Source organism: Hyla sarda, chromosome 11 (assembly GCF_029499605.1).
Source record: "Hyla sarda isolate aHylSar1 chromosome 11, aHylSar1.hap1, whole genome shotgun sequence".
In the NCBI taxonomy this organism is placed as follows: Eukaryota; Metazoa; Chordata; class Amphibia; order Anura; family Hylidae; genus Hyla; species Hyla sarda.
Window position 1 is genome coordinate 50,324,981 of NC_079199.1, and position 23,531 is coordinate 50,348,511.

Consider the following 23,531-nt stretch of genomic DNA (forward strand, 5'->3'; position numbering starts at 1 on the left):
TACAGACATCGCAGTTGCATCCCTTGCTCCCTAAGCTAGGCCAAGAGCAGTTGCAATGTCTTAGTACACTGCGCAAATGTGCTGCGAGTCGCAGGTCCCTGTGTGTCTGCTCATAGTGGTGGATTGTTGCTACGAGCAGGCAAAGCAGTAGGCACAGTCTAAGGTCAGTCATCAGTAGATCCGCAGCGTAAAATATCCAGATCCGTTACATCTGACCTTTCCCTTTGGGTGAGTGGGATAATGCTGTAGTAAGGCTAGCTCCATGCTATATGTTAGTGCTTCTGTCAGACGTATCTATCTGCATCCTGCCAAAAATGGGATGCCGACATATACTGTTATGCATGGTAATGGATGCCATTTGGGGTACTCCAGTGAAAAAAAATTTTCATTTTTTTTTTTAAAAATCAACTGGTGCCAGAAAGTTAAACAAATTTGTAAATTACTTCTATTAAAAAATCTTAATCCTTCCTGTACTTATTAGCTGCTGAATACTTCAGTGGAAACTCTTTTCTTTGTGAAACACAGAACTGTCTGCTGATATCACGAGCACAGTGCTCTCTGCTGACATCTCTGTCCATTTTATGAACTGTCCAGAACAGCATATGTTTGCTATGGGGATTTCCTTTTATCCTGGACAGTTCCTAAAATGGACAGAGATGTCCCTGCACCCCCCAACCTTGATAAATAGATCTCTCCCTATACCCAAATAAAGAGAGATCGCTCAAGTCAAAGGTGGAGAGTTATCAAAACACCTTTTGTTTTGTTTTTATTTAAAAAAATAAATAAAAAAAAGCAATCTGATTGGTTGCTATGGGCTCAATTTTTCTTCTGCATGGGTTCACTTTAAGAACAGCGCCACTCATATCCAGCGGCTGTGGCTGGTATTGCAGCATTCACATAAATGAGATTAAGCTGCAATACCAGATACAGCCCGTGAACAAGTATTGCACTGTACCATTGTTTGTGGAAAGAAGCAGCCAGGTTTTCTACTGTCACCCGGCTCTCTAAGGGAAGATATAGCCTCTATGTATAAAATAGCACAGAAAGAACATGCAGAGAGTATTTTATGTAACAATAAATACCTATGAATTCGTTTCTTAGCTGTCCGCGCAGCCTCAGCTCCTCCGTTCCGAGTATGATAGCATTGATGACGCTGAGCAGCGTGACCATGTAAGGAACATTATCCGTTGCCGAGAGCTCATTTATGATGACACTAAATCGATATTGCTGATTCTTCACGGCCTGCGAGGGGAAATGAGTGAAACAAGACTATTATGTTACACAGTCCATTACTGCATTGTTTTTTTTTAAATTTTTTAAATTTTTTATTTTTTTACATGTCTTATTGCAGAGAAGGAATTCATAATTATACAGGAAAAAACTTCTGATAATTCAGACATTGTCCAGGGTTAGAAAAACATGGCTGCTTTTTATCAGAAACCATGCCGTACCTGCCCATGGATTGTGTTGGGTATTGCAGCTCAGCTCTATTAAAATAAATGTCGCAGAGCTGCAGTACCAGACACATCCTGTAAACTGGTGGGGTACTGTTTTTGAAAGAGAGTAGTCCAATTCCTGCACAGTGGGCGCTACTGGACTATGAAGGACTAGCAAGGCTTTACCAGTGCTGCTGCTAAAAAGCCAACCAGGATTAAAAAATATGGCTTCTTTCAAAAACAGCACCCCACCTGTCCAAAGGTTATGTGCGGTATTGCAGCTCAGCTCCATATACTTCATTGAAGTTGAGCTGCAAAGCACCTTGATAGTTGTGGCGTTTTTGGAAGAGAACAGAAATTTTTTTCTTATCCAGCATGAGGGTAAAATCACACTGTGTTCATGCCGACCCGCTGAAAATGGTATACTGTTCACGGGAGCATTGGACCCTGTTCACTTCTATGGCTGAACTCCCCTAGTGACTCCGTTTGGAATGTATCCACTAAAAGAACAGACATTAAAGGGGTATTCTGGCACCACAGTTAAAATCAGTCCCCGGAGCATATTCGCTCCGGGTCTGATTACAGGCGACCACGGGGCAGGCGGCGTGTGATGTCACACCTCCGCCCCCATGTGACGTCACGCTCTGCTCCTCAATACAAGCCTATGGGAGGGGGCGTGACAGCTGTCACGCCCCCTCCCATAGGTTTGCACTGAGGGGTCGCCGGTAATCAGACCCGGAGCTAACACGCTCCGGGGACTGATTTTAACTGGGCAGGACCCCCGCGATCAGGCATCTTATCCCCTATCCTTTGGAGTACCCCTTTAAGAAAGTAGTCACTAGCCTAGGGGAAGATTTATCAAAACCTGTGCAAAGGAAAAGTTGCCCAGTCGCCCATAGCAACCAATCAGATTGCTTCTTTCATTTTGCAGAGGACTTGTTAAAAATAAAAGTGATCTGATTGGTTGCTATGGGCAACTGGGCAACTTTTCCTCTGGACAGATTTTGATAAATCTCCCCCTAGGTGACTCCGTTCGGACATAGAAAGGATTGGAGTCCGCTGCTCCGTTAACAGGAAACAATTTACAGGGGCAGGAATGCAGTGTGATCATACCCTTAGCTGTCTGTCCATCAGCATCATGCCGAAAATAGGATGCCAACATATAATGTAACAGAGAGCAGTGGGTCTCATTCATTTCAATGGCCATGTAGTGACCCTGTTTGTGACAACACAGCAGACTGCAGTTTTGATTCCATCACGAATTGAGTCACTAGGGGATTACATTTGGCCATTGAAATTATCATCAACTGCCTCCACGATCACCTATTGGAGCCCCAAAATGACCAGAGTACAGCTCTCGGGCATCATCAATGCTTCCATAGGAATGAATGAAGCGCGTGCCATCTACTGGCAGACGACAAGTACTCCTGACTGAGGGTGCGTTCACACACGCTTTGTTTTTGCGGGTTTTCTGCTGCGTATTTGAAAGGGGGCAGGCTCTTCTCGGCTGTCTGCAACAGATTTTCCACGGAGGAATTTGCGCTGCAGAAAATCCGCCGCAAGCCCCATTGAAGTCAGTAGGGACTGCAACAGGTTTTCCCCAGCGTAAATTCCGCCGCGGAAAATCTGCTTCGGACAGCCAAGAAGAGCCCGCCCACTTTCAAATACGCAGCCGAAAACCCGCAAGAACAAATGGTGTGTGAATGCGCCCTCAGAGTGCAGGGGTCCGTCCCGGTGATCAGCTACTTATCCCCTATCCTGTGAATAGGGGATAAGTAAGTTTTTGCCGGAGTACTCCTTTAACATAAAATCTATTAGTGTAACCACTACAGTTAGGTGAAAGAGCGCTGTAACCAGGGTGCCCCTCTTTCTGGTCTTTGGTTGGGAGCACCTATATCATCTTTATTTTTCTTTGCAAAAACAGCACCACTCCTATCCATAGGTTGTGTTTAGTACTGCAGCTCGGTCCCCTTCACTTCAATGAAGCTGAGCTGCAATACCAGACACAGGAGTAGTGTTTTTTTGGGCAAAAAAAGAAGCTGCATTTTTCAAATATTGAACAACTCCTTTAAAGGAGTACTCCGGTGAAAACCTTTTTTCTTTTAAATCAACTGGTGGCAGAAAGTTAAACATATTTGTAAATTACTTCTATTAAAAAATCTTAATCCTTCCTGTACTTATTAGCTGCTGAATACTACAGAGGAAATTCTTTTCTTTTTGGAATGCTCTCTGATCACGAGCACAGTTCTCTTTGCTGACATTATTACAATAATAACAATAACACTTTATGTATTGTTGTATTGCTATGCATGGTTGCTAAAATGGACAGAGATGTCAGCAGAGAGCACTGTGCTCGTGATGTCATAGTTACATAGTTACATAGTTAGTACGGTCGAAAAAAGACATATGTCCATCAAGTTCAACCAGGGAATTAAGGGGTAGGGGTGTGGCGCGATATTGGGGAAGGGATGAGATTTTATATTTCTTCATAAGCATTAATGTTATTTTGTTCCAGGAATGTATCTAATCCTGTTTTAAAGCTGTAAATTGTTCCAGCTGTGACCAGTTCCTGAGGTAGACCGTTCCATAAATTCACAGTCCTCACGGTAAAGAAGGCGTGTCGCCCCTTGAGACTAAACTTTTTCTTCTCCAGACGGAGGGAGTGCCCCCTCGTCCTTTGGGGGGGTTTAACCTGGAACAGTTTTTCTCCATATTTTTTGTATGGGCCATTAATATACTTATATACGTTTATTATATTCCCCCTTAAACGTCTCTTCTCAAGACTAAACAATTGTAACTCCTTTAATCGCTCCTCATAGCTAAGATGTTCCATGCCCCATATTAGTTTAGTCGCGCGTCTCTGCACCCTTTCCAACTCCGCAGTGTCCCTTTTATGGACAGGTGCCCAAAACTGAACAGCATATTCCAGGTGAGGCCGTACCAATGCTTTATAAAGGGGGAGTCATCAGTGTTCCAAAAAGAATGGAATTTCATCTGTAGCATTCAGCAGCTAATAAGTGCTGGAAGGATTAAGATTTTTTAATAGAAGTAATTTACAAATATATTTAACTTTCTGACACCAGTTGATTTAAAAGAAAAAAGGTTTTCACCGGAGTACCCCTTTAACCCCTTAAGGACTCAGCCCATTTTGGCCTTAAGGACTCAGACAATTTAATTTTTACGTTTTCATTTTTTCCTCCTCGCCTTCTAAAAATCATAACTCTTTTATATTTTCATCCACAGACTAGTATGAGGGCTTGTTTTTTGCGCGACCAGTTGTCCTTTGTAATGACATCACTCATTATATCATAAAATGTATGGCGCAACCAAAAAACACTATTTTTGTGGGGAAATTAAAACGAAAAACGCAATTTTGCTAATTTTGGAAGGTTTTGTTTTCACGCCGTACAATTTCTGGTAAAAATGACATGTGTTCTTTATTCTGAGGGTCAATACGATTAAAATGATACCCATTATTATATACTTTTATATTATTGTTGCGCTTAAAAAAAATCACAAACTTTTTAACCAAATTAGTACGTTTATAATCCCTTTATTTTGATGACCTATAACTTTTTTATTTTTCCGTATAAGCGGCGGTATGGGGGCTCATTTTTTGCGCCATGATCTGTACTTTTTTTTGATACCACATTTGTATATAAAAAACTTTTAATACATTTTTTATAATTTTTTTTTTAATAAAATGTATTAAAAAAGTAGGAATTTTGGACTTTTTTAATTTTTTTTCGTTCACGCCGTTCACCGTACGGGATCATTAACATTTTATTTTAATAGTTCGGACATTTACGCACGCGGGGATACCAAATATGTCTATAAAAAATGTTTTTTACGCTTTTTGGGGGTAAAATAGGAAAAAACGGACGTTTTACTTTTTTATTGGGGGAGGGGATTTTTCACTTTTACATTTTTTTACATTTTTTTTTACACTTGAATAGTCCCCATAGGGGACTATTCATAGCAATACCATGATTGCGAATACTGATCTGTTCTATGTATAGGACATAGAACAGATCAGTATTATCGGTCATCTCCTGCTCTGGTCTGCTCGATCTCAGACCAGAGCAGGAGACGCCGGGAGCCGCACGGAGGAAGGAGAGGGGACCTCCGTGCGGCGTTATGAATGATCGGATCCCCGCAGCAGCGCTGCGGGCGATCCGATCGTTCATTTTAATCGCGAACTCCCGCAGATGCCGGGATCTGTATTGATCCCGGCACCTGAGGGGTTAATGGCGGACGCCCGCGAGATCGCGGGCGTCGGCCATTGCCGGCGGGTCCCTGGCTGCGATCAGCAGCCGGGATCAGCCGCGCATGACACGGGCATCGCTCCGATGCCCGCGGTTATGCTTAGGACGTAAATGTACGTCCTGGTGCGTTAAGTACCACCTCACCAGGACGTACATTTACGTCCTGCGTCCTTAAGGGGTTAAAGGAGTACTCCGGCGAAAATTAACTTATCCTCTATCCACAGAATAGGGAATAAGTAGCTGATAGCAGGGGGTCTGACCACTGGGGCACCCCTTGATCACAGGGACGGGACCCCTGCACTCTCAGTCAGGAGTGCATGTCGTCCACCGGTAGATGGCACGCGCTCCATTCATATCTATGGGAGCGCCAATGATGCCCGAGAGCTGTACTCAGGTCATTTTGGGTCTCCAAAAGGTGAACGTGGAGCTGCAATACCAGACACAACCTGTCTTTTTGTAGTGTTTTTTTTTTTGCAAAAAAAGAAGCAACATTTTTCAAATACTGAACAACTCCTGCCCGAGAGCTGTACATAGGTCATTTTGGAGCTCCAATAGGTGATTGTGGAGGCAGTTGCTAATAATTTCAATGGCCAAATGTAATCCCCTAGTGACTCAGTTTGTGATGGAATCCAAAGTGCAGTTTTCTGTGTTGTCACAAGCAGAGTCACTACATGGCCGTTGCAATTAATAAGACCCACTGTGATCTTTGCAGTTAATTGGCCCATGAAAACTAATAAACTCTACAAAGCCGACAGCCGCCCTCAACTATCTCTGTTGATATCTAATCACTATTCATAGAACCATCATTATCAGTTACTTTATAACTTAAACTCATTAGTTTTATTTCTTCCCATAAAAGCTAGAGGGAATTATCACAAATACTTTGTACTTGTTAAATGTCAAATAAATTATCGGTAAAAATAAAACTTCTGATTTACCTCCATAGTTGAGTGGCATTTCCCAATTAATTAAAAACAGCAAATGTTTTATCCCGACTAATTACAAACTCCTTGTGATGTATAGACATGGAGCCATCGCTTAGCAGAGCTGTGCGCTCAGGGACTAGAAGTTCAGAAATTGCGTGTTGTGACTGTAATATTATAATCATATTCAAGTGACCAGACGGACCCTATTCATGCAAGACGCTGGGTAATTGCATCAGGAATTCTGGAATTAATTCCAGAATGAAATTATGATTTTCTGACGAAGCCCCTGAAGAACATAGGTACAATAGGCTACAAGGAATGAATGCATTTAGTGGGTACTCTCAGGTCCTTTTGACCCCATCCTGATTATTATATCTAAGGGGTACTCCGGCACTAAGACATCCTGTCCAAAAGATAGGGGATAAGATGCCTGATCGCCAGTCATCAGACCCGGAGTGAACATGCTCCGGGGGCTGATGGTAACGGGGTGCCACGTGAAATATCACAGGGGCCCCCAGCGGCGGGACCCCGCGATCAGGACAAAGACTTTGTTTGTTTTACAGTTTTAGGGTAGGGTCACACATAACAGATCCACAGTATTTTACGCTGTTGATCCGTTACGTGTGACCCTACCCTTACAGTTTCAGAAATCTTTTTTATTGTGTTTGTTAGATAGTTTGCCTTCAGGAACACCATGAGGGAATTTAAGAAACGGTTTACCTGTCACCAAACTAAACTTTGAATATATTGTTCCTTATGCAATTATAAGACACTTTGCTATTTACTTGCTGTTAAAATTCTCAACCTTTATATGTCTTTAATGTGATTGAAAAAATGGCCACTAGGTGGCTCTGTTCTGTTTCCTGTGGGTGGAGGCCTCCACCCGGACTTGCAGAAGTCCAAATTCAGGAAGTGCGTGTGGGGCACGGCTTCAGTGATGCCGCACCTGGGGAACAGCCACTTTCTCCTGCCGGTAGCTCAGACAATGTGAGCAAGGGGAAAGGTATGATACAGAGCTTTTTAGAGCTCGGAATTTTTTTTTTATTTTTTTTATTTAAGGGTAGGGGAAAATCAGTTTTTGTTGTTCTTGGCAACCAATTACAGCACACCTCTGCTTTTATTGTTATAGTGCTTTTGAAAAATGTAAATAAAAGCTGTGATGTGATTGCTTGCTATGGGCAACCAAAACAGTTTGACAGTTTCTTAAATCTGTCCCACATTCACACTACGGAATCTCCAGAGATTGGAGTGTCTGGAGTGGGTGCTAGCAAAACAAGCCAGTGCTAGGACCGCTCCGAAATGTTCTCTCTCAATAGATGGTAATGCATTTCACAGCAGATTTTCATTCTGTGGTCTGGAATTTCCGTAGTGTGAATGGTGCAGCAGAATCCTGTTAAGAACAATGGGGAAGATTTGTGAAAACCTGTGTACAGGAAGAGTGGTACAATTGCCCATAGCAACCAATCAGATCACTTCTATAGTTTTTCAGAGGCATTCTTAACCACTTAGGGACCCAGGGCGTACAGGTACGCCCTGATGTCCTGGAACTTAAGGACCCAGTGCGTACCTGTATGCCCGTGGGAATTTCGGTCCCCGCCGCTTGCCGGGCAGGGACCAGACTGGGGTAACTGCTGATTTCTATCAGCAGGCACCCAGTGCAAACCCCTGGCGGGTCCTGAGACCCCCCCCATTTCAGACTGGCGATTTGCGGCGATTCCAGGTCAATCAGGTCTCTGGTGACCCGATGACCTGAAAAAAAGGGTGAATGGGGCTGTCAGAGACAGCCCCATTCACCCTTACCCAGCAGGAGTGAGGTGGCACAGGTGCCACCTCACGATCACGTGATTTATCGGTCGGAACGACCAACTAATCACTGTCGTGCTGGGCAGTGATTGGGGCCAGCAGGGGGTCTCTTACCTCTTCCTGGTCCGGTGAGGGTCTCCTCAGGAGCGGCGGCGGCGGTCCCAGCAGCAGTCCCAGCGGCTGCAGGATACAGCAGGAGGTGAGGCCTGTTCACCTCCTGCTGTTGCTTAGCAACAACTCGCAGCATGCACAGCCAAAGGGCATGCTGGGAATTGTAGTTGTGCAACAGCTGAAGTTCCAACTACAACTCCTAGCATGCCTTTTGGTAGTCTATGCATGCTGGGGGTTGTAGTTATGCAACAGCTGGAGGCCCATTTTTTCTGTGAAGTGTGCATCCAGCTGTTGCATAACTACAACTCCCAGCATGCACAGACTATAAAGGGCATGCTGGGAGTTGTAGCAGTGTGCCTCCAGCTGTTGCAAAACTACAACTCCCAGCATGCCCTTCGACTGTCAATGCATGCTGAGTGTTGCAGTTTTGCAACAGCTGGAGACACATTGGTTGTGAAACAGAGTTTGTGTCCTAACTCAGTGTTTCGCAACCAGTTTGTGCCTCCAGCTGTGTCAAAAATACAACTCCCAGTATGCACTGAGAGACTGTACATGCTGGGAGTTCTAGTTTTGCAACAGCTGGTGGCACACTGCTTGCGAAACACTGAGTCAAGTAACAAACTCTCAGTGTTGTGCAACCAATGTGCCTCCATCTGTTGCATAACTACAACTCCCAGCATGTATGGTCTGTCAGTGCACCTCACAGGTGTCTGACCCCTGTTCCAATGATCTGTCAAATGCCAGTGGGGCGTAACTGCTCACTGCACCCCTTATTAAATTCTGTGAGGGGTGTAGTTTTCAAAATGGGGTCACATGTGGGGGAGTCTACTGTTCTGGCACCACGCGGGGCTTTGTAAATGCACAAGGCCCCCCTGCATTTACAAGACTTCCATTCCAAACAAATTCTCTCTCCAAAAGCTCAATGGCGCTCCTTCTCTTCTGAGCAATGTAGTGTGCCAGCAGAGCACTTGACAGCCACACATGGGGTATTTCCATGAGATTACAAATTTTGGGGGGAATTTTCTCCTATTACCATTTGTAAAAATGTAAAATTGGGGGAAAAACCAACATTTAAGTGAAATCTTTTTTTTCATTTACACATCCGACTTTAACGAAAAGTCGTCAAACACCTGTGGGGTGTTAAGGCTCACTGTACCCCTTGTTATGTTCCTTAAGGGGTGTAGTTTCCAAAATGGTATGCCATGTGTTTTTTTTTTTTTTTTTTTGCGGTTCTGGCACCATAGGGGCTTCCTAAATGCAACATGCCCCCAAAAAACCATTTCAGCAAAATTCACTCTCCAAAATCCCATTGTCACTCCTTCCCTTCTGAGCCCTCTAGTGCACCCACAGAGCACTTGACATACACATATGAGATATTTCCTTACTCGAGAGAAATTGGGTTACAAATTTTGGGGGTCTTTTTCTCCTATTACCCCTTGTAAAAATTCAAAAACTGGGTCTACAAGAACATGCGAGTGTAAAAAATTTTAATTTTTTCCTTCACTTTGCTGGTATTCCTGTGAAACACCTAAAGGGTTCAACTTTCTTAATGTCATTTTGAATACTTTGAGGGGTGTAGTTTCTATAATGGGGTCATTTATTGGGTATTTATAATATGAAGGCCCTTCAAATCCACTTCAAAAATGAACTGGTCCCTGAAAAATTCCGATTTTGAAAATTTTGTGAAAAATGTTAAAATTGCTACTGAAATTTGAAGCCCTCTGATGTCTTCCAAAAGTAAAAACATATCAACTTTATGATGCACACATAAAGCAGATATATTGTATTTGTGAATCAATATATAATTTATTTGTAATGTCTATTTTCCTTTCAGGCAGAGAGCTTCAAAGTTAGAAAAATGCTAAATTTTAAAATTTTTAATGAAATTTTGGAATTTTTCACCAAGAAATGATGCAAGTATCGACAAGCATTTATCACTATATTAAAGTAGAATATGTCACAAAAAAATATCTCGGAATCAAATTCATAAGTAAAGGCATCCCAGAGTTATTAATGCTTAAAGTGACCGTGGTCAGATGTGCAAAAAATGCTCTGGTCCTTAAGGTGAAAATGAAAGAAGCAATCTGATTGGTTGCTATGGGCTACTGCACCGCTCTCTCTCAGGTTTTGATACATTTTCCCCATTGGGATTCTACTGCACTGTATTTTCTAAGCGAAATTTAGGAGCAGAATTCCACTAAAAAAATCTGCAGTGTGTCCATTTGGTCCAATGATTGTAACTTTAAGATAAATTAACAAACCTTAATAAAAACAAAGAGGACATAATCAAATACCTTCTAATAGTAAAATAGTCTTTGTTGCCCACAGCAACCAATCGGAGCTTGGGTTTCATATCTTAACAAGCTCTGGTAAAATGAAAACTGAGCTCTGGTTGCTATAGGCACAAATAGACAGTCCATGATTATCTCCCCTTTATTTTTAATAAACTTTTTAACCTAATTTAACATGAAATTAATGCATATGATTTGGAATACTAAGGCTGGGTTCACACTACAGCCTTAAGCTATGTTCACACGGCAGAATGTCTGTGTAAAACTTTACCGGAATTCCCATTTATTTCAATGAGATTCTGCTGCACTGTGCACATGGCGGAAATTCTGCGGCAGATATTTCAGCCGCTGAAATCCCAATACTGATGACCGCAGCAAGGATAAAACGTGTCTATTCTTTTAACAAATTCCACTCAGAAATGCATTGCTGTCTGTGGCGCATTATCGAACGGTCCTAGCACCTGCAAAACCATTCAAATGTGCAGAATGTCCGCCTGTGTTTTCTGAGCTGACATTCCACATATTTTCGGCCGTGTGAACCCGGCGGGGCAGATTTATGAAACTCAAAACACCCCAAAAAAGTGTAAAATGAAACTGTACTGTGTGAACAAGGCTGTTGGTGCTGCGGTTTGGTTGCAGATTGAGACGCCTGATAAAGGAAACTATGCGCGGCAGCTGCCAGCTGCTCTGGTGGAGATACAATGTCTCCCGGTTGTTTCCCGATGTATTATGCTAAGATCGATGTCGGATTCAAGAACACATGTTGTATTTAATTAGGATGTGCTGAGAAATCCCAGGTCCCAATTTACAGAGCGTAATAAGCAGTAACATAATATTTTGCTAATTCATTTATTCATGTTTTGCTGTTTCCTTTACACTGCTTTGTGTTCAGCCATTAACTTCTAAAGGAAAAATTTTCCGGGATGGAAATAAACATTTCATAAATATTCAGTGACACAATACAAGTATATGGAGACGGTCTATTCTGACACAGTGTTAACTGTATACACTGTGTATAATCTAAAGGGGAAATGTGCCACTTTGTGCATTTCACAGATAGTGCTAATTCCCATTCATTGCTCTATACCATTGGTCCCAAACTGTCGACCTCCAGCTGTTGCAAAACTACAGCTCCTAGCATAGCCGGACAGCCCACAGCTACAACAGCTGGAGATCCAAAGTTTGGAGACCCCTACTCTAAATGTATGCGACTAAGAAGGACCCCAACATGATCATAAACTTACTCCTTATGCTATGGATAGGGGATGAATCTTGATGAGAGACAACCCCTTTAAATTTATCATGTAGAGAAATACACAACTATACCCAGCTTTTCTTCCACTATATCTGCCATTATAATCGGAGGCGTGATGACTATAATCTTGCAGTTGTCTTTGTTGAGCCTTGCCCATCTTTTTGCCAACAATCTCTTTTGCTTTTAGGATCCTTCTTTGATGGTCAGAGACCCACTCCATGGAGGCTTGCGGGGAGTTATTGAATGGGGCCTGAAGCCAAAGCGTCCGGTCCTTCGGCAGCTGCCCATGCCGTCCCATCATCAGATAGAAAGGGATGTACCTGGTAGAACAATGGACTGTAATGTTATAAATCTCCAACAATTCAGGCAACAATCGGGGCCACTCTTGTTGCTTGGATACAGAAGCTGCTCGTAACATGTGGATGAAGACTTGATTGATGCGCTCTCAGAGCCCGTTCCCTTGAGGGTGGTAAGCTGTAGTCCAAAGTTTCTTACAGGCATGAAACGGACACAGCTCCGGGAAGAGTTGGGCCTCAAAGGCCGTTCCACAATCCGTTGGGACAGACTCCGGACACCCAAGGGTTTGCACCCAATTGGAGTAGAACATCTGGGCCACTGTCTTGGTTGTGAGGTCTTTAACGGATACCACGACAACCCATTTGGAGTAGTGACCCACCATGGTGAGAGCATGTGTGTACCCATATCGGGTAGGAGACAACTTGACATGGTCTAGCATGACCAACTGATTCGGTCTTTCACTCTGGATGTAATGGAGGGGTGCTCTTGCGTCCTTGCGCACATTCTTGGTGACGTTGCAGACTGCACACTCACTGCACCATTTCTCGATGTCGCTACGCATCCCAATCCAGTAGAATCTTCGCCTGACAGTAGCCTTGGTCTTGTGGACTCCAAAGTGTCCTGACTGATCATGATATGTGTTGAGGACCATCTCTGCGTCTCTTCGGGGAACCAGAATCTGATGAAGTCGATCACCAGAGAATTTCGGTACAACAATCCCTTGTGGACGAACAGTCGCTTCCTCTGTCACCCACAGAAGTTTCAACTCGTAGTCACACTGGACCCGGCGTAGACGGGTTGGTACCTTTTTCCTCAAAAGGTAGTCCAACAGATCCCCCATGACTAGACTTTCGTCTTGTAGGGTCTTCTAGGTGTATAGGTCTTCTTGGACCTGGGTTCACCGTCCTCAAGGATGGTCACAACATTCTGATTCACAAACTTCTGGTAAAATGGGGGCATCTCCATGTCTTCCCACTTGTCTTCGACAGGTGGTTCTTCGCCGGGGGTCATCCGAGACAGTACATCGGCGTTGACATTTGGCTTGCTGCTCCAGTACTTGATGGTGAAACTGTAATTGGCCAATCTTAAGGCCCAACGCTGCTCGATGGCACCCAACTTGGCAGTATTGAGATGGGCCAACGGGTTATCATCAGTGTAGACAGTGAATGGCGTGGCAGCCAAGTAGTCTTTAAACTGTTCAGTCACGCCCATACGAGGGTGAGAACTTCCAGCTTGAAGGAGCTGTAGTTTGCATAATTTTTTTCTGCTCCTCGCAGGTTACGACTGGCATAGGCTATCACATGCTCTTGCCCTTCTTTCACTTGGGACAGGACAGCTCCAAGACCTTCAAAGCTGGCATCAGTATATAGCTGGAACGGCTGACTGTAGTCTGGATACGCCAGGATTGGGGTTCTGTCAGCAGACTTTTAAGAGCTTGGAACACGGTCTCTTGCTCTTCGACCCATTCAACAGGTAGTCTTCCAGTGTAGTTCTTCTTCGCCATTCCCAGCAGGAGAGCTTTGAGGGGTTCTGCAATCTGGGCAAAGTGGGTAATGAAGTTGCGGTAGTAGCCGGCAAATCCCAGGAATCTTCTGACAACTTTCACCATGCGCAGGGTAGGCCAGTTCTTGACAACCTCCACCTTTTCAGGATTGGGCTGGACTCCCTTGGTGCTGGCAACATGACCTAGGTAGTGTACCTGAGGTTTAAACAAATGACACTTCAACGGCTTAATCTTCAACCCATGTTTGATAAGGACTTGGAAGACGTCTGACAGATGACTGAGGTGCTCTTGGTAGGACTTGGAATACATGATATCGTCTAGGTACAATAGGACACTTTGAAAATTCAGATGGCACAGGCACCGTTATATGAGATGCTGGTATGTGGCAGGGTAATTACTGTGACTCTTCGATTCTGGGTAGAGGATAAGCATTCTTATGTGTGACATTGTTAAACTTCATGTAGTCAACACAAAAGTGGATAGTACCATCTTTTTTCTTGACCAGAACAAGTGGCGCCGCCAAGGGTCTCTGACTTTCTTACTTTCTTGAATGAAGTCCGCCTCTTTCATGTTGGCTAGCATCTTCTTGACAGTCTGAAACATGCCTGGCACGACCGGACGATGCCGTTCTTTAATAGGTGGGCTGTCCCTGGTGAGGATTCTGTGTTGGATCACGGACGTATGTCCAAAGTCTGTAGGGTGTTTACTAAAAGCCTCGTGGTACCTTTTGGCAATTTTGACGACTTGATCCCTTGGGGTAGTATCGCTTCCTACTTGGAGCCACTTGGGCCGCACGCTGTCGAGCCACCTTGCATTCTGTTAGGATGTCCCTTGACTCTAGGAGATACAGCTGGGTGACTGGTGTGTATTTAGGTAACACAGTAGCAGCATCAGAAAGATTGACTAACTGGACTTGGACTCTCCCGTTGGTAACTGTGACAAGGTTTCTCTCAGCTCGGACAAGAGGATGATAATCCTGTTGCATAGGTTCCAGCAGGGCTTGATAGTCCTTGTTCCTTACTCCAGGATGTGCACAACACCAGATGAGGGTCTCTGTGTTGGATTGCAAGGTCAACGACCTGATGTCTTGTACTCGCACTCTGCAGATTTCACCTTGCTTGTTGGCAAACTTCTTCTCCGCCTGTAGAATTTCTCAATTGGTGCTGCGCAGCCCACTGGCCTGAAGGGGACATGTAGGGGAGAGAGGCATGCAAGGAATCTACTATTTCAGCAAAACAGTTTTTCATAATGTTCATCCCCATTATAAACTCAGCAGACCCCTTATCTGACACATTAGTTACAATCACTCCCTGCCCGGTAAGTACATGCTTTCCCAACTGACTAGTTGGCTCCACTATCCATGTCTGGGTATTGGTTGCCCGTTACCCGCCACTACTCTAAAGTCAACATCAGGCTCACACAATAAACTAGCATCCCAATGCTGATAGAAATAATTTTTAGGTATGGTAGACACTTGTGACCCCGTATCTATCAGCGCCTCCAACTGTACACCCTCTACAATATTTTTACATAGGGGCAGGAGGCGACATAAAGTGTGAGTCCTGACTTAGGTCGTTCGGGGTTTGAACCTGGTGACTGTTTTTCTGAGGGCCGGTCTGCAACTTCAGGGGAAATCCGTTTAAATCCCAACACTGCATTTTCCAATGTCCTGACTTATTGCAGTAAGTACAAAAGGGCCTTTGAGTCCCCGAGGGCCTATTGGGCAGAGGGTTGAAATTGTTGGGAGCAGGAACAGGTTTCCTATGTGGGGGCTGTTCACGGTCAGGTGGAGCGGCCCGGGTGGCAAGCTCCTTTTTCCGCCTTAGTCACCTGTTCAATGTCCTGCTTAACACTTTGTAGGTCAGAGGCTGTGGTGACTGGTAAAGCAGAGGATACTTGGGCAGGGGCCAGTGATGGTGGTGGTATGGGCCTCACTACTGCCCTTTGTGGCTCTTGGACAGGGGTACAAACTTCCTCTAACTCAGTCCCGGACTCAATCACTTGAACAACCAGTCTCTTAAAAGCGGGGAAGGACAAATTAGGGTTTTGGACTGCTAACATTCTCTTTGTCCCACTTATTAGGAGCCCCATTGATAAATCTGTCCATTAACACCTTGTTGCCCTGCTCGGGAGTTATTCAATCTAGTTTTTGGACAGTCTCTAGGGCATTCTGTAGGGCTACGGCATAAGTCTCACCTGGCTTCTGTCGCCTTTCATACAGCCGGATACGTACCTCTGATGGAGAATGTGAATCAAATACCTAATGGAGCAGATGATCCAGCTACTGGAGATGAAGGGGCACTGTCACCTGGTTGATCCATAGAGCTGGGTGACGACATCCTGTAGAATTTTTGAGTGTGCTGTCACTTTAAGATGCTGGTTGAGGTGCTGCAGTGGCCTAGTCTTGGCTGATGGGAGCACTCTGGGGGGGGCGCTCCCTCTCTATTTTGCAGGTACTCGGAAATACTGTTGGACGCTAGGGGGTTAACTTGGCTAGTTATCGGCACCGGAGACTGGATACTGATGCCCGCAGGTATTTGCAGAGTCTGCGCTGCAGCAGATGCCGGGTAGTAGACAGCAGAGCTGGACGCAGCCGTTGGAACCTCCAATTTGGCTGCGCCCAGGGAACTTCCTGTTTTGGTCCGACCAGTAAAGTCTTCCCATGTGCAACATAGGGCGGATCTTTGGTTCCTCCTCGCAAAACTGAAGAGGCGTCACCACTGGGGACTGACGAGGCGGAGCTGCAACCGCTCGTGGGCGCGGGAAGGACCAGAACAATTTAACCTTTCAGATACCAACTCTTTACACTCGACCGCAGCAAACAACAGTCTTTCCTTCACCTCCCCCTCTATTTCACAAGCGCCACTAGTAAAAGACTTCTCAATGACAAAGTCCTGTACACTTTCTGGTGCAAACTTCTGTCGCATTGGCATGCAATTTTTGCAAACAGCATTGGACACAGTTCAGACTAGGGGGGGACTTGTGGCTTATGGCACACACCAGTATCCTGTTCGTAGGACACCAAAAGTTGTAGTATAGCGGGGTGCAATGCAGGGCAGATGCTTTAACCCTGGGGAAGATGTTATTAACCCCTTCTTGTCATGATGACAGGGCTTGGTTTAGCCTTAACCACCCGAAGGTAATACCAATGGTCCTGGGCTAGGCTTTGGGGCAATGAAGACTCAGATGCCAAGTAACAGATAACAGTAGCTTTACTGAGGGTAGACAGGTGATACAGTCTATGCAGTACAGCCAATATCCCAAGGAGGTGACCAGTGACACAGGGGACCTTGCAGGCTTGCTGGGACTTGCAGTATGTAGGGACACTTTAGTGCAGGCCACGGTAACTATATAGAAGACTTGACTTGACTGACTCAACAATTGACATGAAAATGACTTTGGGCTTACTTGAGCTGACTTTGTGGCCGCAGACATTAGGCTTGAGGCTTCCAGTGCTCTGGACACACTATGAGATGAACTGGACTTCAGGAACAAAATCTAAGAGCTCCAAGAGAAAGATTACAGCCCCTCCCCTGGTTTTTATAGAGGAGCTTAGCAAGGATCCCATAGGTCACTTTTCGCCCCCCCCCCCCCCTCTTTCTCCACACTTATTTAGCTTGCTTAGAGAACTATATAGGTCTATGCCAAATTGAGGAGAAGCTACAGATCATGGAACCTCATGGATGGTCTAAAATTCATGGCTTTCATAGCAATAAAGATATAATACACTTAATGAATGATTTACCTTGTAATGCTCAAGTGCATCCAAAGCCAATGCATGGCCCTCGGGGGAGTAGATACACAGGGCTGCAATCAGTTCAAATACTTGCTTTTTCACCATCACGTTGGATGTGTCAAGAGCTAGAATAAAAATGTTGAAACAATTCAGTGCAACATGAAGATTAATATATACATATATAATCCATTCTATCAGATATCAGTGGTTCCCTCACTATTGATCAAGGATGTAGCTTCAGGGGTTGTGGAGGTGGCAGTCACACCCAGACTTAGTGCCAAAGGGGGCCATATATTCCCCTTGCCACAAAAGATACTAGGATTATAAATAGCACTGTTTGGTGGAGGCTTTGTTACCTATTGTGTATTTGGACCAGGAGCTTTCAATAGGATCAAATTGAACTCTTCTGCTGCCTTAAGGGGTATAACAAATCTCCAAAGGTTTGAATGACCCACTATAACTGGATCCTTCTTTTTGGCCTGAGCACTGCAGGTCATAGAAAAGGACCCTAAAAGTCCTGTACTATTTATGGATCAAGAAAATTAAAAGCACCTTAGTTAATTAGGCCATTCTGTAAAATCAGGCACACTCCTCAAGCTTTGGTGATGCTGTTTTCTAATCCTAGACAATCCCTGTTAATGGACTCTGCTTAGAAAATTCTAAACTCAAGTGCCAATCTTAATAAGCAATGCTTATGGGTAGGGGTATAGTCAGAGGTGTAGCTTGTAGCTTCTGGGCCCTGAATCAAATGGGGAAGACATGCTTCGGGCCCCCTTAGGCACTAGGGCCCCGATGCGACTGCTACCTTTATAGCTATGTCCCGGAATATAGTAACCTAATGCCCAGATAGGCTGTGTACATAGATCTCTATGGATGTATCACACACATCACATCCATGCAATCAAAACATTTCTTAAATATATTGTCTCTCATTATTTAAATATGCTGATAAGAAAAATAGTCACTTTTACTTGAGTGTAGAAAATTAAGGCATATGTCTTGACATTCTTACCCCGAGATAGTTTTCGGACATAACCTTCATTGTTGACAATGTACTCAATCCCCTTATGGGAATTCATTAACGTCCGGACGCAGTTTATGCAAGTGAGCTGGAGGAGAGCATCAGATATTCTGGAAACCCCTCGCCCTGACAACCTGTCCAAGGCCTCCAGCAGAAGGTCCAAGCCACTGAGCTCTAAGAACTGCACCATCCAATTGTCATCGCTGCTCTCAAGTCTCTTCTTAAGGCCAGAATAGTTCACCACGGATGGGATTTGCAAGAGGCGGATGCATAGCTCGGGATCTGCATTCTCCAAATTGGCTTCACTCTGGTCTGATTCTTGAGGTGAAAGTTTCTCCTTCAGAGAGGCCCATTTTTTGCTTAGTGACATTTTGGGTGCTTTTTCCTGTAGGAAAAGACAAAATATATAAAGTTTGAAAAATGGATAACTGATATAATTTTTTTATACACCAATATCAACTCAACTCAGTAGGGACTCATTAGGGATATAGGTTGAACTTGATGGTCTTTGGTCTTTTTTCAACCCTATGAACTATGTTACTATGTTACTAATATGGAGCGCAGATGACAGCATGTTCCAGTTACTGAATTGGTACAAACTCTGTACACCCCTGAATGGATGGGTAGCAGAAAAGGGTCATGATTACTCAGAAATAAATGTATATTGGGAAAAGAAACGGATACAATCAGTTCAGAATCTGATATGAAGAGCTGGGTGTGAAATTCAGCCCCACCTGGTTTTGAAGGTAATAGGGCACTTAATCATATTGGGCTATGTACAGGCTCTGATCTGTAAAAGTTATGATCAACAGAAATCTACCCTTTAGTACTTCAAGGATAGAATATGTTCACAAAATGATGAGGTATATAGGCCCTAAAATAGCATCATATGGAGGGTCTGTGGTTCCATACACCCTCATTGTGCTACTGAATCATACAAATAAAGGGGTTGTCCCAGGAGCAGAAAAGGTATTACTGTTGTTTTGCTCCCTGACACTCCAATTTCAGCTTGGTATCCTTCCTTTCGAGATGATATGGGGCAGGTATGGTTATCAAGGGGAAACCACATCTGCATGTGAGGGTTTATAGCCGCACAATGTTGATGATGTTTCTGCTTTACAGACAACCCCTTTTTCCCATTGCTTATATAGTGCCAACATATTTTGCATATGCTTATATTCACATCACTGCTTTTCCGCCAATGGATTTAGCAACCTAATTTCCACATCTCAGACACACACTGTGGTCAATATCGTATAAAGTCCTATAACCTATCTATGTTTTTGCAATGTAGAAAGAAAAGGGAGTATCTGGTTCATGCTGCCTGAACAATGAGTTATTGGCCCTTTCCTCAGTGGCTTCTCTTAGCCTTAAAGGAGTAGTCCAGTGGTGAACAACTTAAGTTGCAGATCGCGGGGGTCCGACCGCTGGGGCCCCCCACGATCTCCTGTACGGAGCCCCGACAGCCCGCGGGAAGGGGGCGTGTCGACCTCTGCGCGAATCGGCAGCTGACACGCCCCCTCAATACAACTCTATGGCAGAGCCGGAGCGCTGCCTTCGGCAATCTCCGGCTCTGCCATAGCGATGTATTGAGGGGGCGTGTCGGCAGCCAGTTCGTGCGGTGGTCGACACCCGCTATCTGGCCGGAGAGCCTGGCTCCCGTACAGAGAGATCGCAGGGGGCCCCAGCGGTCGGACCCCCCGCAATCTCAAACTTATCCCCTATCTTTAGGATAGGGGATAAGTTTTTCACCACTGGACTACCCCTTTAATTGGTGGATTTTTCCTTATACTAAAGCAGGGAAAGATCTATTAATGAAGGCTGCTGGGATGGAGAGAAGCCTCTGGAAAAAAGGGCCAAAGTAATGCAGTACCGGTGGACTGTGTTATACCTAGTGTCGGTCATTAAGGGAGCGGAGCATGACACAGGGATTCAAAGAACACAAAGGAATGCCATAATGCCATGCATAGTCCCCTGTAACACAAAGTGTTCTTCTAAGCAGCAAATACATTACTCATTGTACATATTAATTTACTTTTCTCACCCACTGCCTGCAAATACTTTATTCTGTACTTATTCCAATAAGAATAAAAATGATGTGTAATAATATTAAATGGATCTCAATGTGGGTAGTGCAGTAATGTAGGGAATTATCCCAATTGGAGTTTGTCAGTACACATTCTTGCAAAACCTTCATACAAATGTTCAGGATTAGTCATCCAGCAGATTTCTCAGAGGGCTGAAAATGCTTTCAAAGAAACTTGGCAACAGCCCTGAGAAAGAAAGCTAAAATATTAGGTATTTAAGGGGCACTAGACTGAAAAGTCAGCTGTTATGGGCAGATGTTTCTGTGGACTGGACATATGTGAAATCAGGAATTGTATTGATTTGGCAGGGATTTTGATGGACTATGTCCAGTCCTCCCTCATTGACTTATATTGTTGTGATTAAAACAGAGTGAACCTCATGGCAAAATAATTCTGGTTCACACCCAAACATTGTTCCATATAGGACATGAAGGGCCTTGCGCTTGTTTGCGCCTGTCTGCCTTGTAGAACAGAAGGGTTAAACGAGTACTCCGGAGGTAGAAAGTTAAACATATTTGTAAATTACTACTATTTAAAATTCTTAATCCTTCCAGTACTTGTATTCCAGTACAGTGCTGTTGTATACTACAGAGGAAGTTCTTTTGTTTTTTAATTTCTTTTCTATCTGACCACAGTTCTCTGTGCAGACATCTCTGTTTTAAGTCAGGAACTGTCCAGAGTTCAAGCAAATCCCCATAGCAAACCTCTCCTGCACAGGACAGTTCCTAAAATGGACAGAGGTGTCAGCAGAGAGCACTGTGGTAAAACAGAAAATAAATTCTAAAAGAAAAGAACTTCCTCTGGAACACACAGCAGCTGAAAAGTACTGGAAGAATTAGGATTTTTAAATAGAAGTCATTTACACATCTGATTAACTTTCTGGCACCAATAAATTTAAAAAAACCACCGGAGTACCCCATTAATGTCGTAGCTCCCTGATAGGGTCTTTATTGGGTTTTCATCATCCATTAAGAAAGCATATATAAATCAATATATTCTGTGCCCTCTTCCATGGCCTAAAATCAATTGCATTGGTTGCCTCTGTGCAAAAGCAGATATACAGTACATGCAGCCTCTTCAGCTGCACCGGTGCCTAGTTGGTGAAGATAAGGGATCACTGCCACCTGAAAAGCAACTTGATACTGTCTATAACATTGTACGGGAATTTCATTGCTCACAATTACTTTAGAGAGATTTAAAGCATAACTCTGATGATGCTATGGTGGCAGGATATCTGTTTAAAGGGGTATTCCGGCCTTAGACATCTTTTCCCCTATTCTTTGGATAGGGGATAAGTTGTCTAAGACTGGAATACCCAGAGTTTACAACGATTGGCAAATCCGTTTCCCATCACTATAATCTTGAGCTTTGAAGTTTCCAGGAAATTTAAACAGATATCCTGCCACCGGAGCAGCAGCATCAGAGTTATGCTTTAAAGGGGTACTCCCGTGGAAAACATTTTTTTTTTTTTTTAAATCAACTGGTGCCAGAAAGTTAAACAGATTTGTATATCACTTCTATTAAAAAATCTTAATCCTTCCAGTACTTTTAAGGAGCTGTATACTAAAGAGAAATCCAAAAAAGAAATGCATTTCCTCTGATGTCATGACCACAGTACTCTCTGCTGACCACTGCTGTCCATTTTAGGAACTTTCCAGAGCAGAGGAAAATCCCCATAGCAAACATATGCTGCTCTGGACAGTTCCTAAAATGGACAGCAGAGGTCAGCAGAGAGCACTGTGGTCATGACATCAGAGGAAATGCATTTCTTTTTTGGATTTCTCTTTAGTATACAGCCCCTAAAAAGTACTGGAAGGATTACGATTTTTGAATAGAAGTGATTTACAAATCTGTTTAGCTTTCTGGCACCAGTTGATTTAAAAAAAATAAAAATAAAAATAAAATGTTTCCACGAGAGTACCCCTTTAAGAGGGTGCACAATGAGACTTCTTGTATAAAACCTGACTTCTTTCTTTGTTAGCCTGTACCTCTATGGTACAGTACCCTAACATTGCAGTGAACCCACTTATACATGTGAAAGATTTAAGACACTCATCCTACCGATATAGTGCACGAAAACACCATCACAGCGGAGCTACAGTACATTGTGTAATCCAGATGTGTTGGGCTGGGTGCTAGAGAGGCCCAGTTACTGTCAATGGGTGCAATGAGTGGGGTATGCTACACCTATAGCAGAGCATGCCACTGAACCAGAGTAATGTGCCGCCGGTAATGTTGGTAGCCTCTACAATTATATCATGTCTATTTCCCATTGATAATAAATACGTCTTTTGGATGTGGGTCTGACAGAGGGATTATAAGATTTTGTATATAAAAAAAAAACAATGGCAGCATATACCCTGGCAATAATGTACTGTAGGAGATGGCGTGATGTCCAAAAAATGTGATATTTTTGTTCTCTTTTCTTCCAAATGTTATGTATAATTTATAACACCATGTAGACGTTCACTGGCAAACATGTTCATTCCAAGCTTAAAGCCTAAGAGGAAGGAAATGCTAGTTTCTTCACAATGGGCACCAACATAAAAGTCCTTTCATTTCCAGTTTATACGAGCACAGCAGGGTGAATTGTGCAAAACAAGAGTAAGAAATCTGTGCAGTAAATTTATTTCCAGCCGAGATTTCTTTCTTAAATCGCTGTCTCTGTCATTTGCATGAACTTTTAACATGTTGTACAAACATGTAAAAAGTTTAGATCGCATCAGGTTTCATCTCTGAGACCTCTGAGTTACTATCCTGTGACGTTTGCAACAGTGCTATAGCCGTCACTTAAACCCA

At 43.7% G+C, this 23,531-nt stretch overlaps 1 protein-coding gene across 2 annotated transcripts in view; it reads right to left on the reverse strand.

Annotated features, from left to right (window-relative positions):
* Positions 1–23,531, reverse strand: part of INF2 (inverted formin 2) — a 105,762-nt gene that overhangs the window by 44,172 nt on the left and 38,059 nt on the right. For both annotated transcript variants that reach the window (XM_056544942.1, XM_056544943.1), the window contains exons 2-4: positions 18,637–19,030; positions 17,634–17,749; positions 1,083–1,242 (exon numbers count right to left, since the gene is read on the reverse strand). In XM_056544942.1, coding sequence (XP_056400917.1) covers positions 1,083–1,242; positions 17,634–17,749; positions 18,637–19,030 — 670 coding nt within the window. The remainder of the gene's footprint in view (positions 1–1,082; positions 1,243–17,633; positions 17,750–18,636; positions 19,031–23,531) is intronic.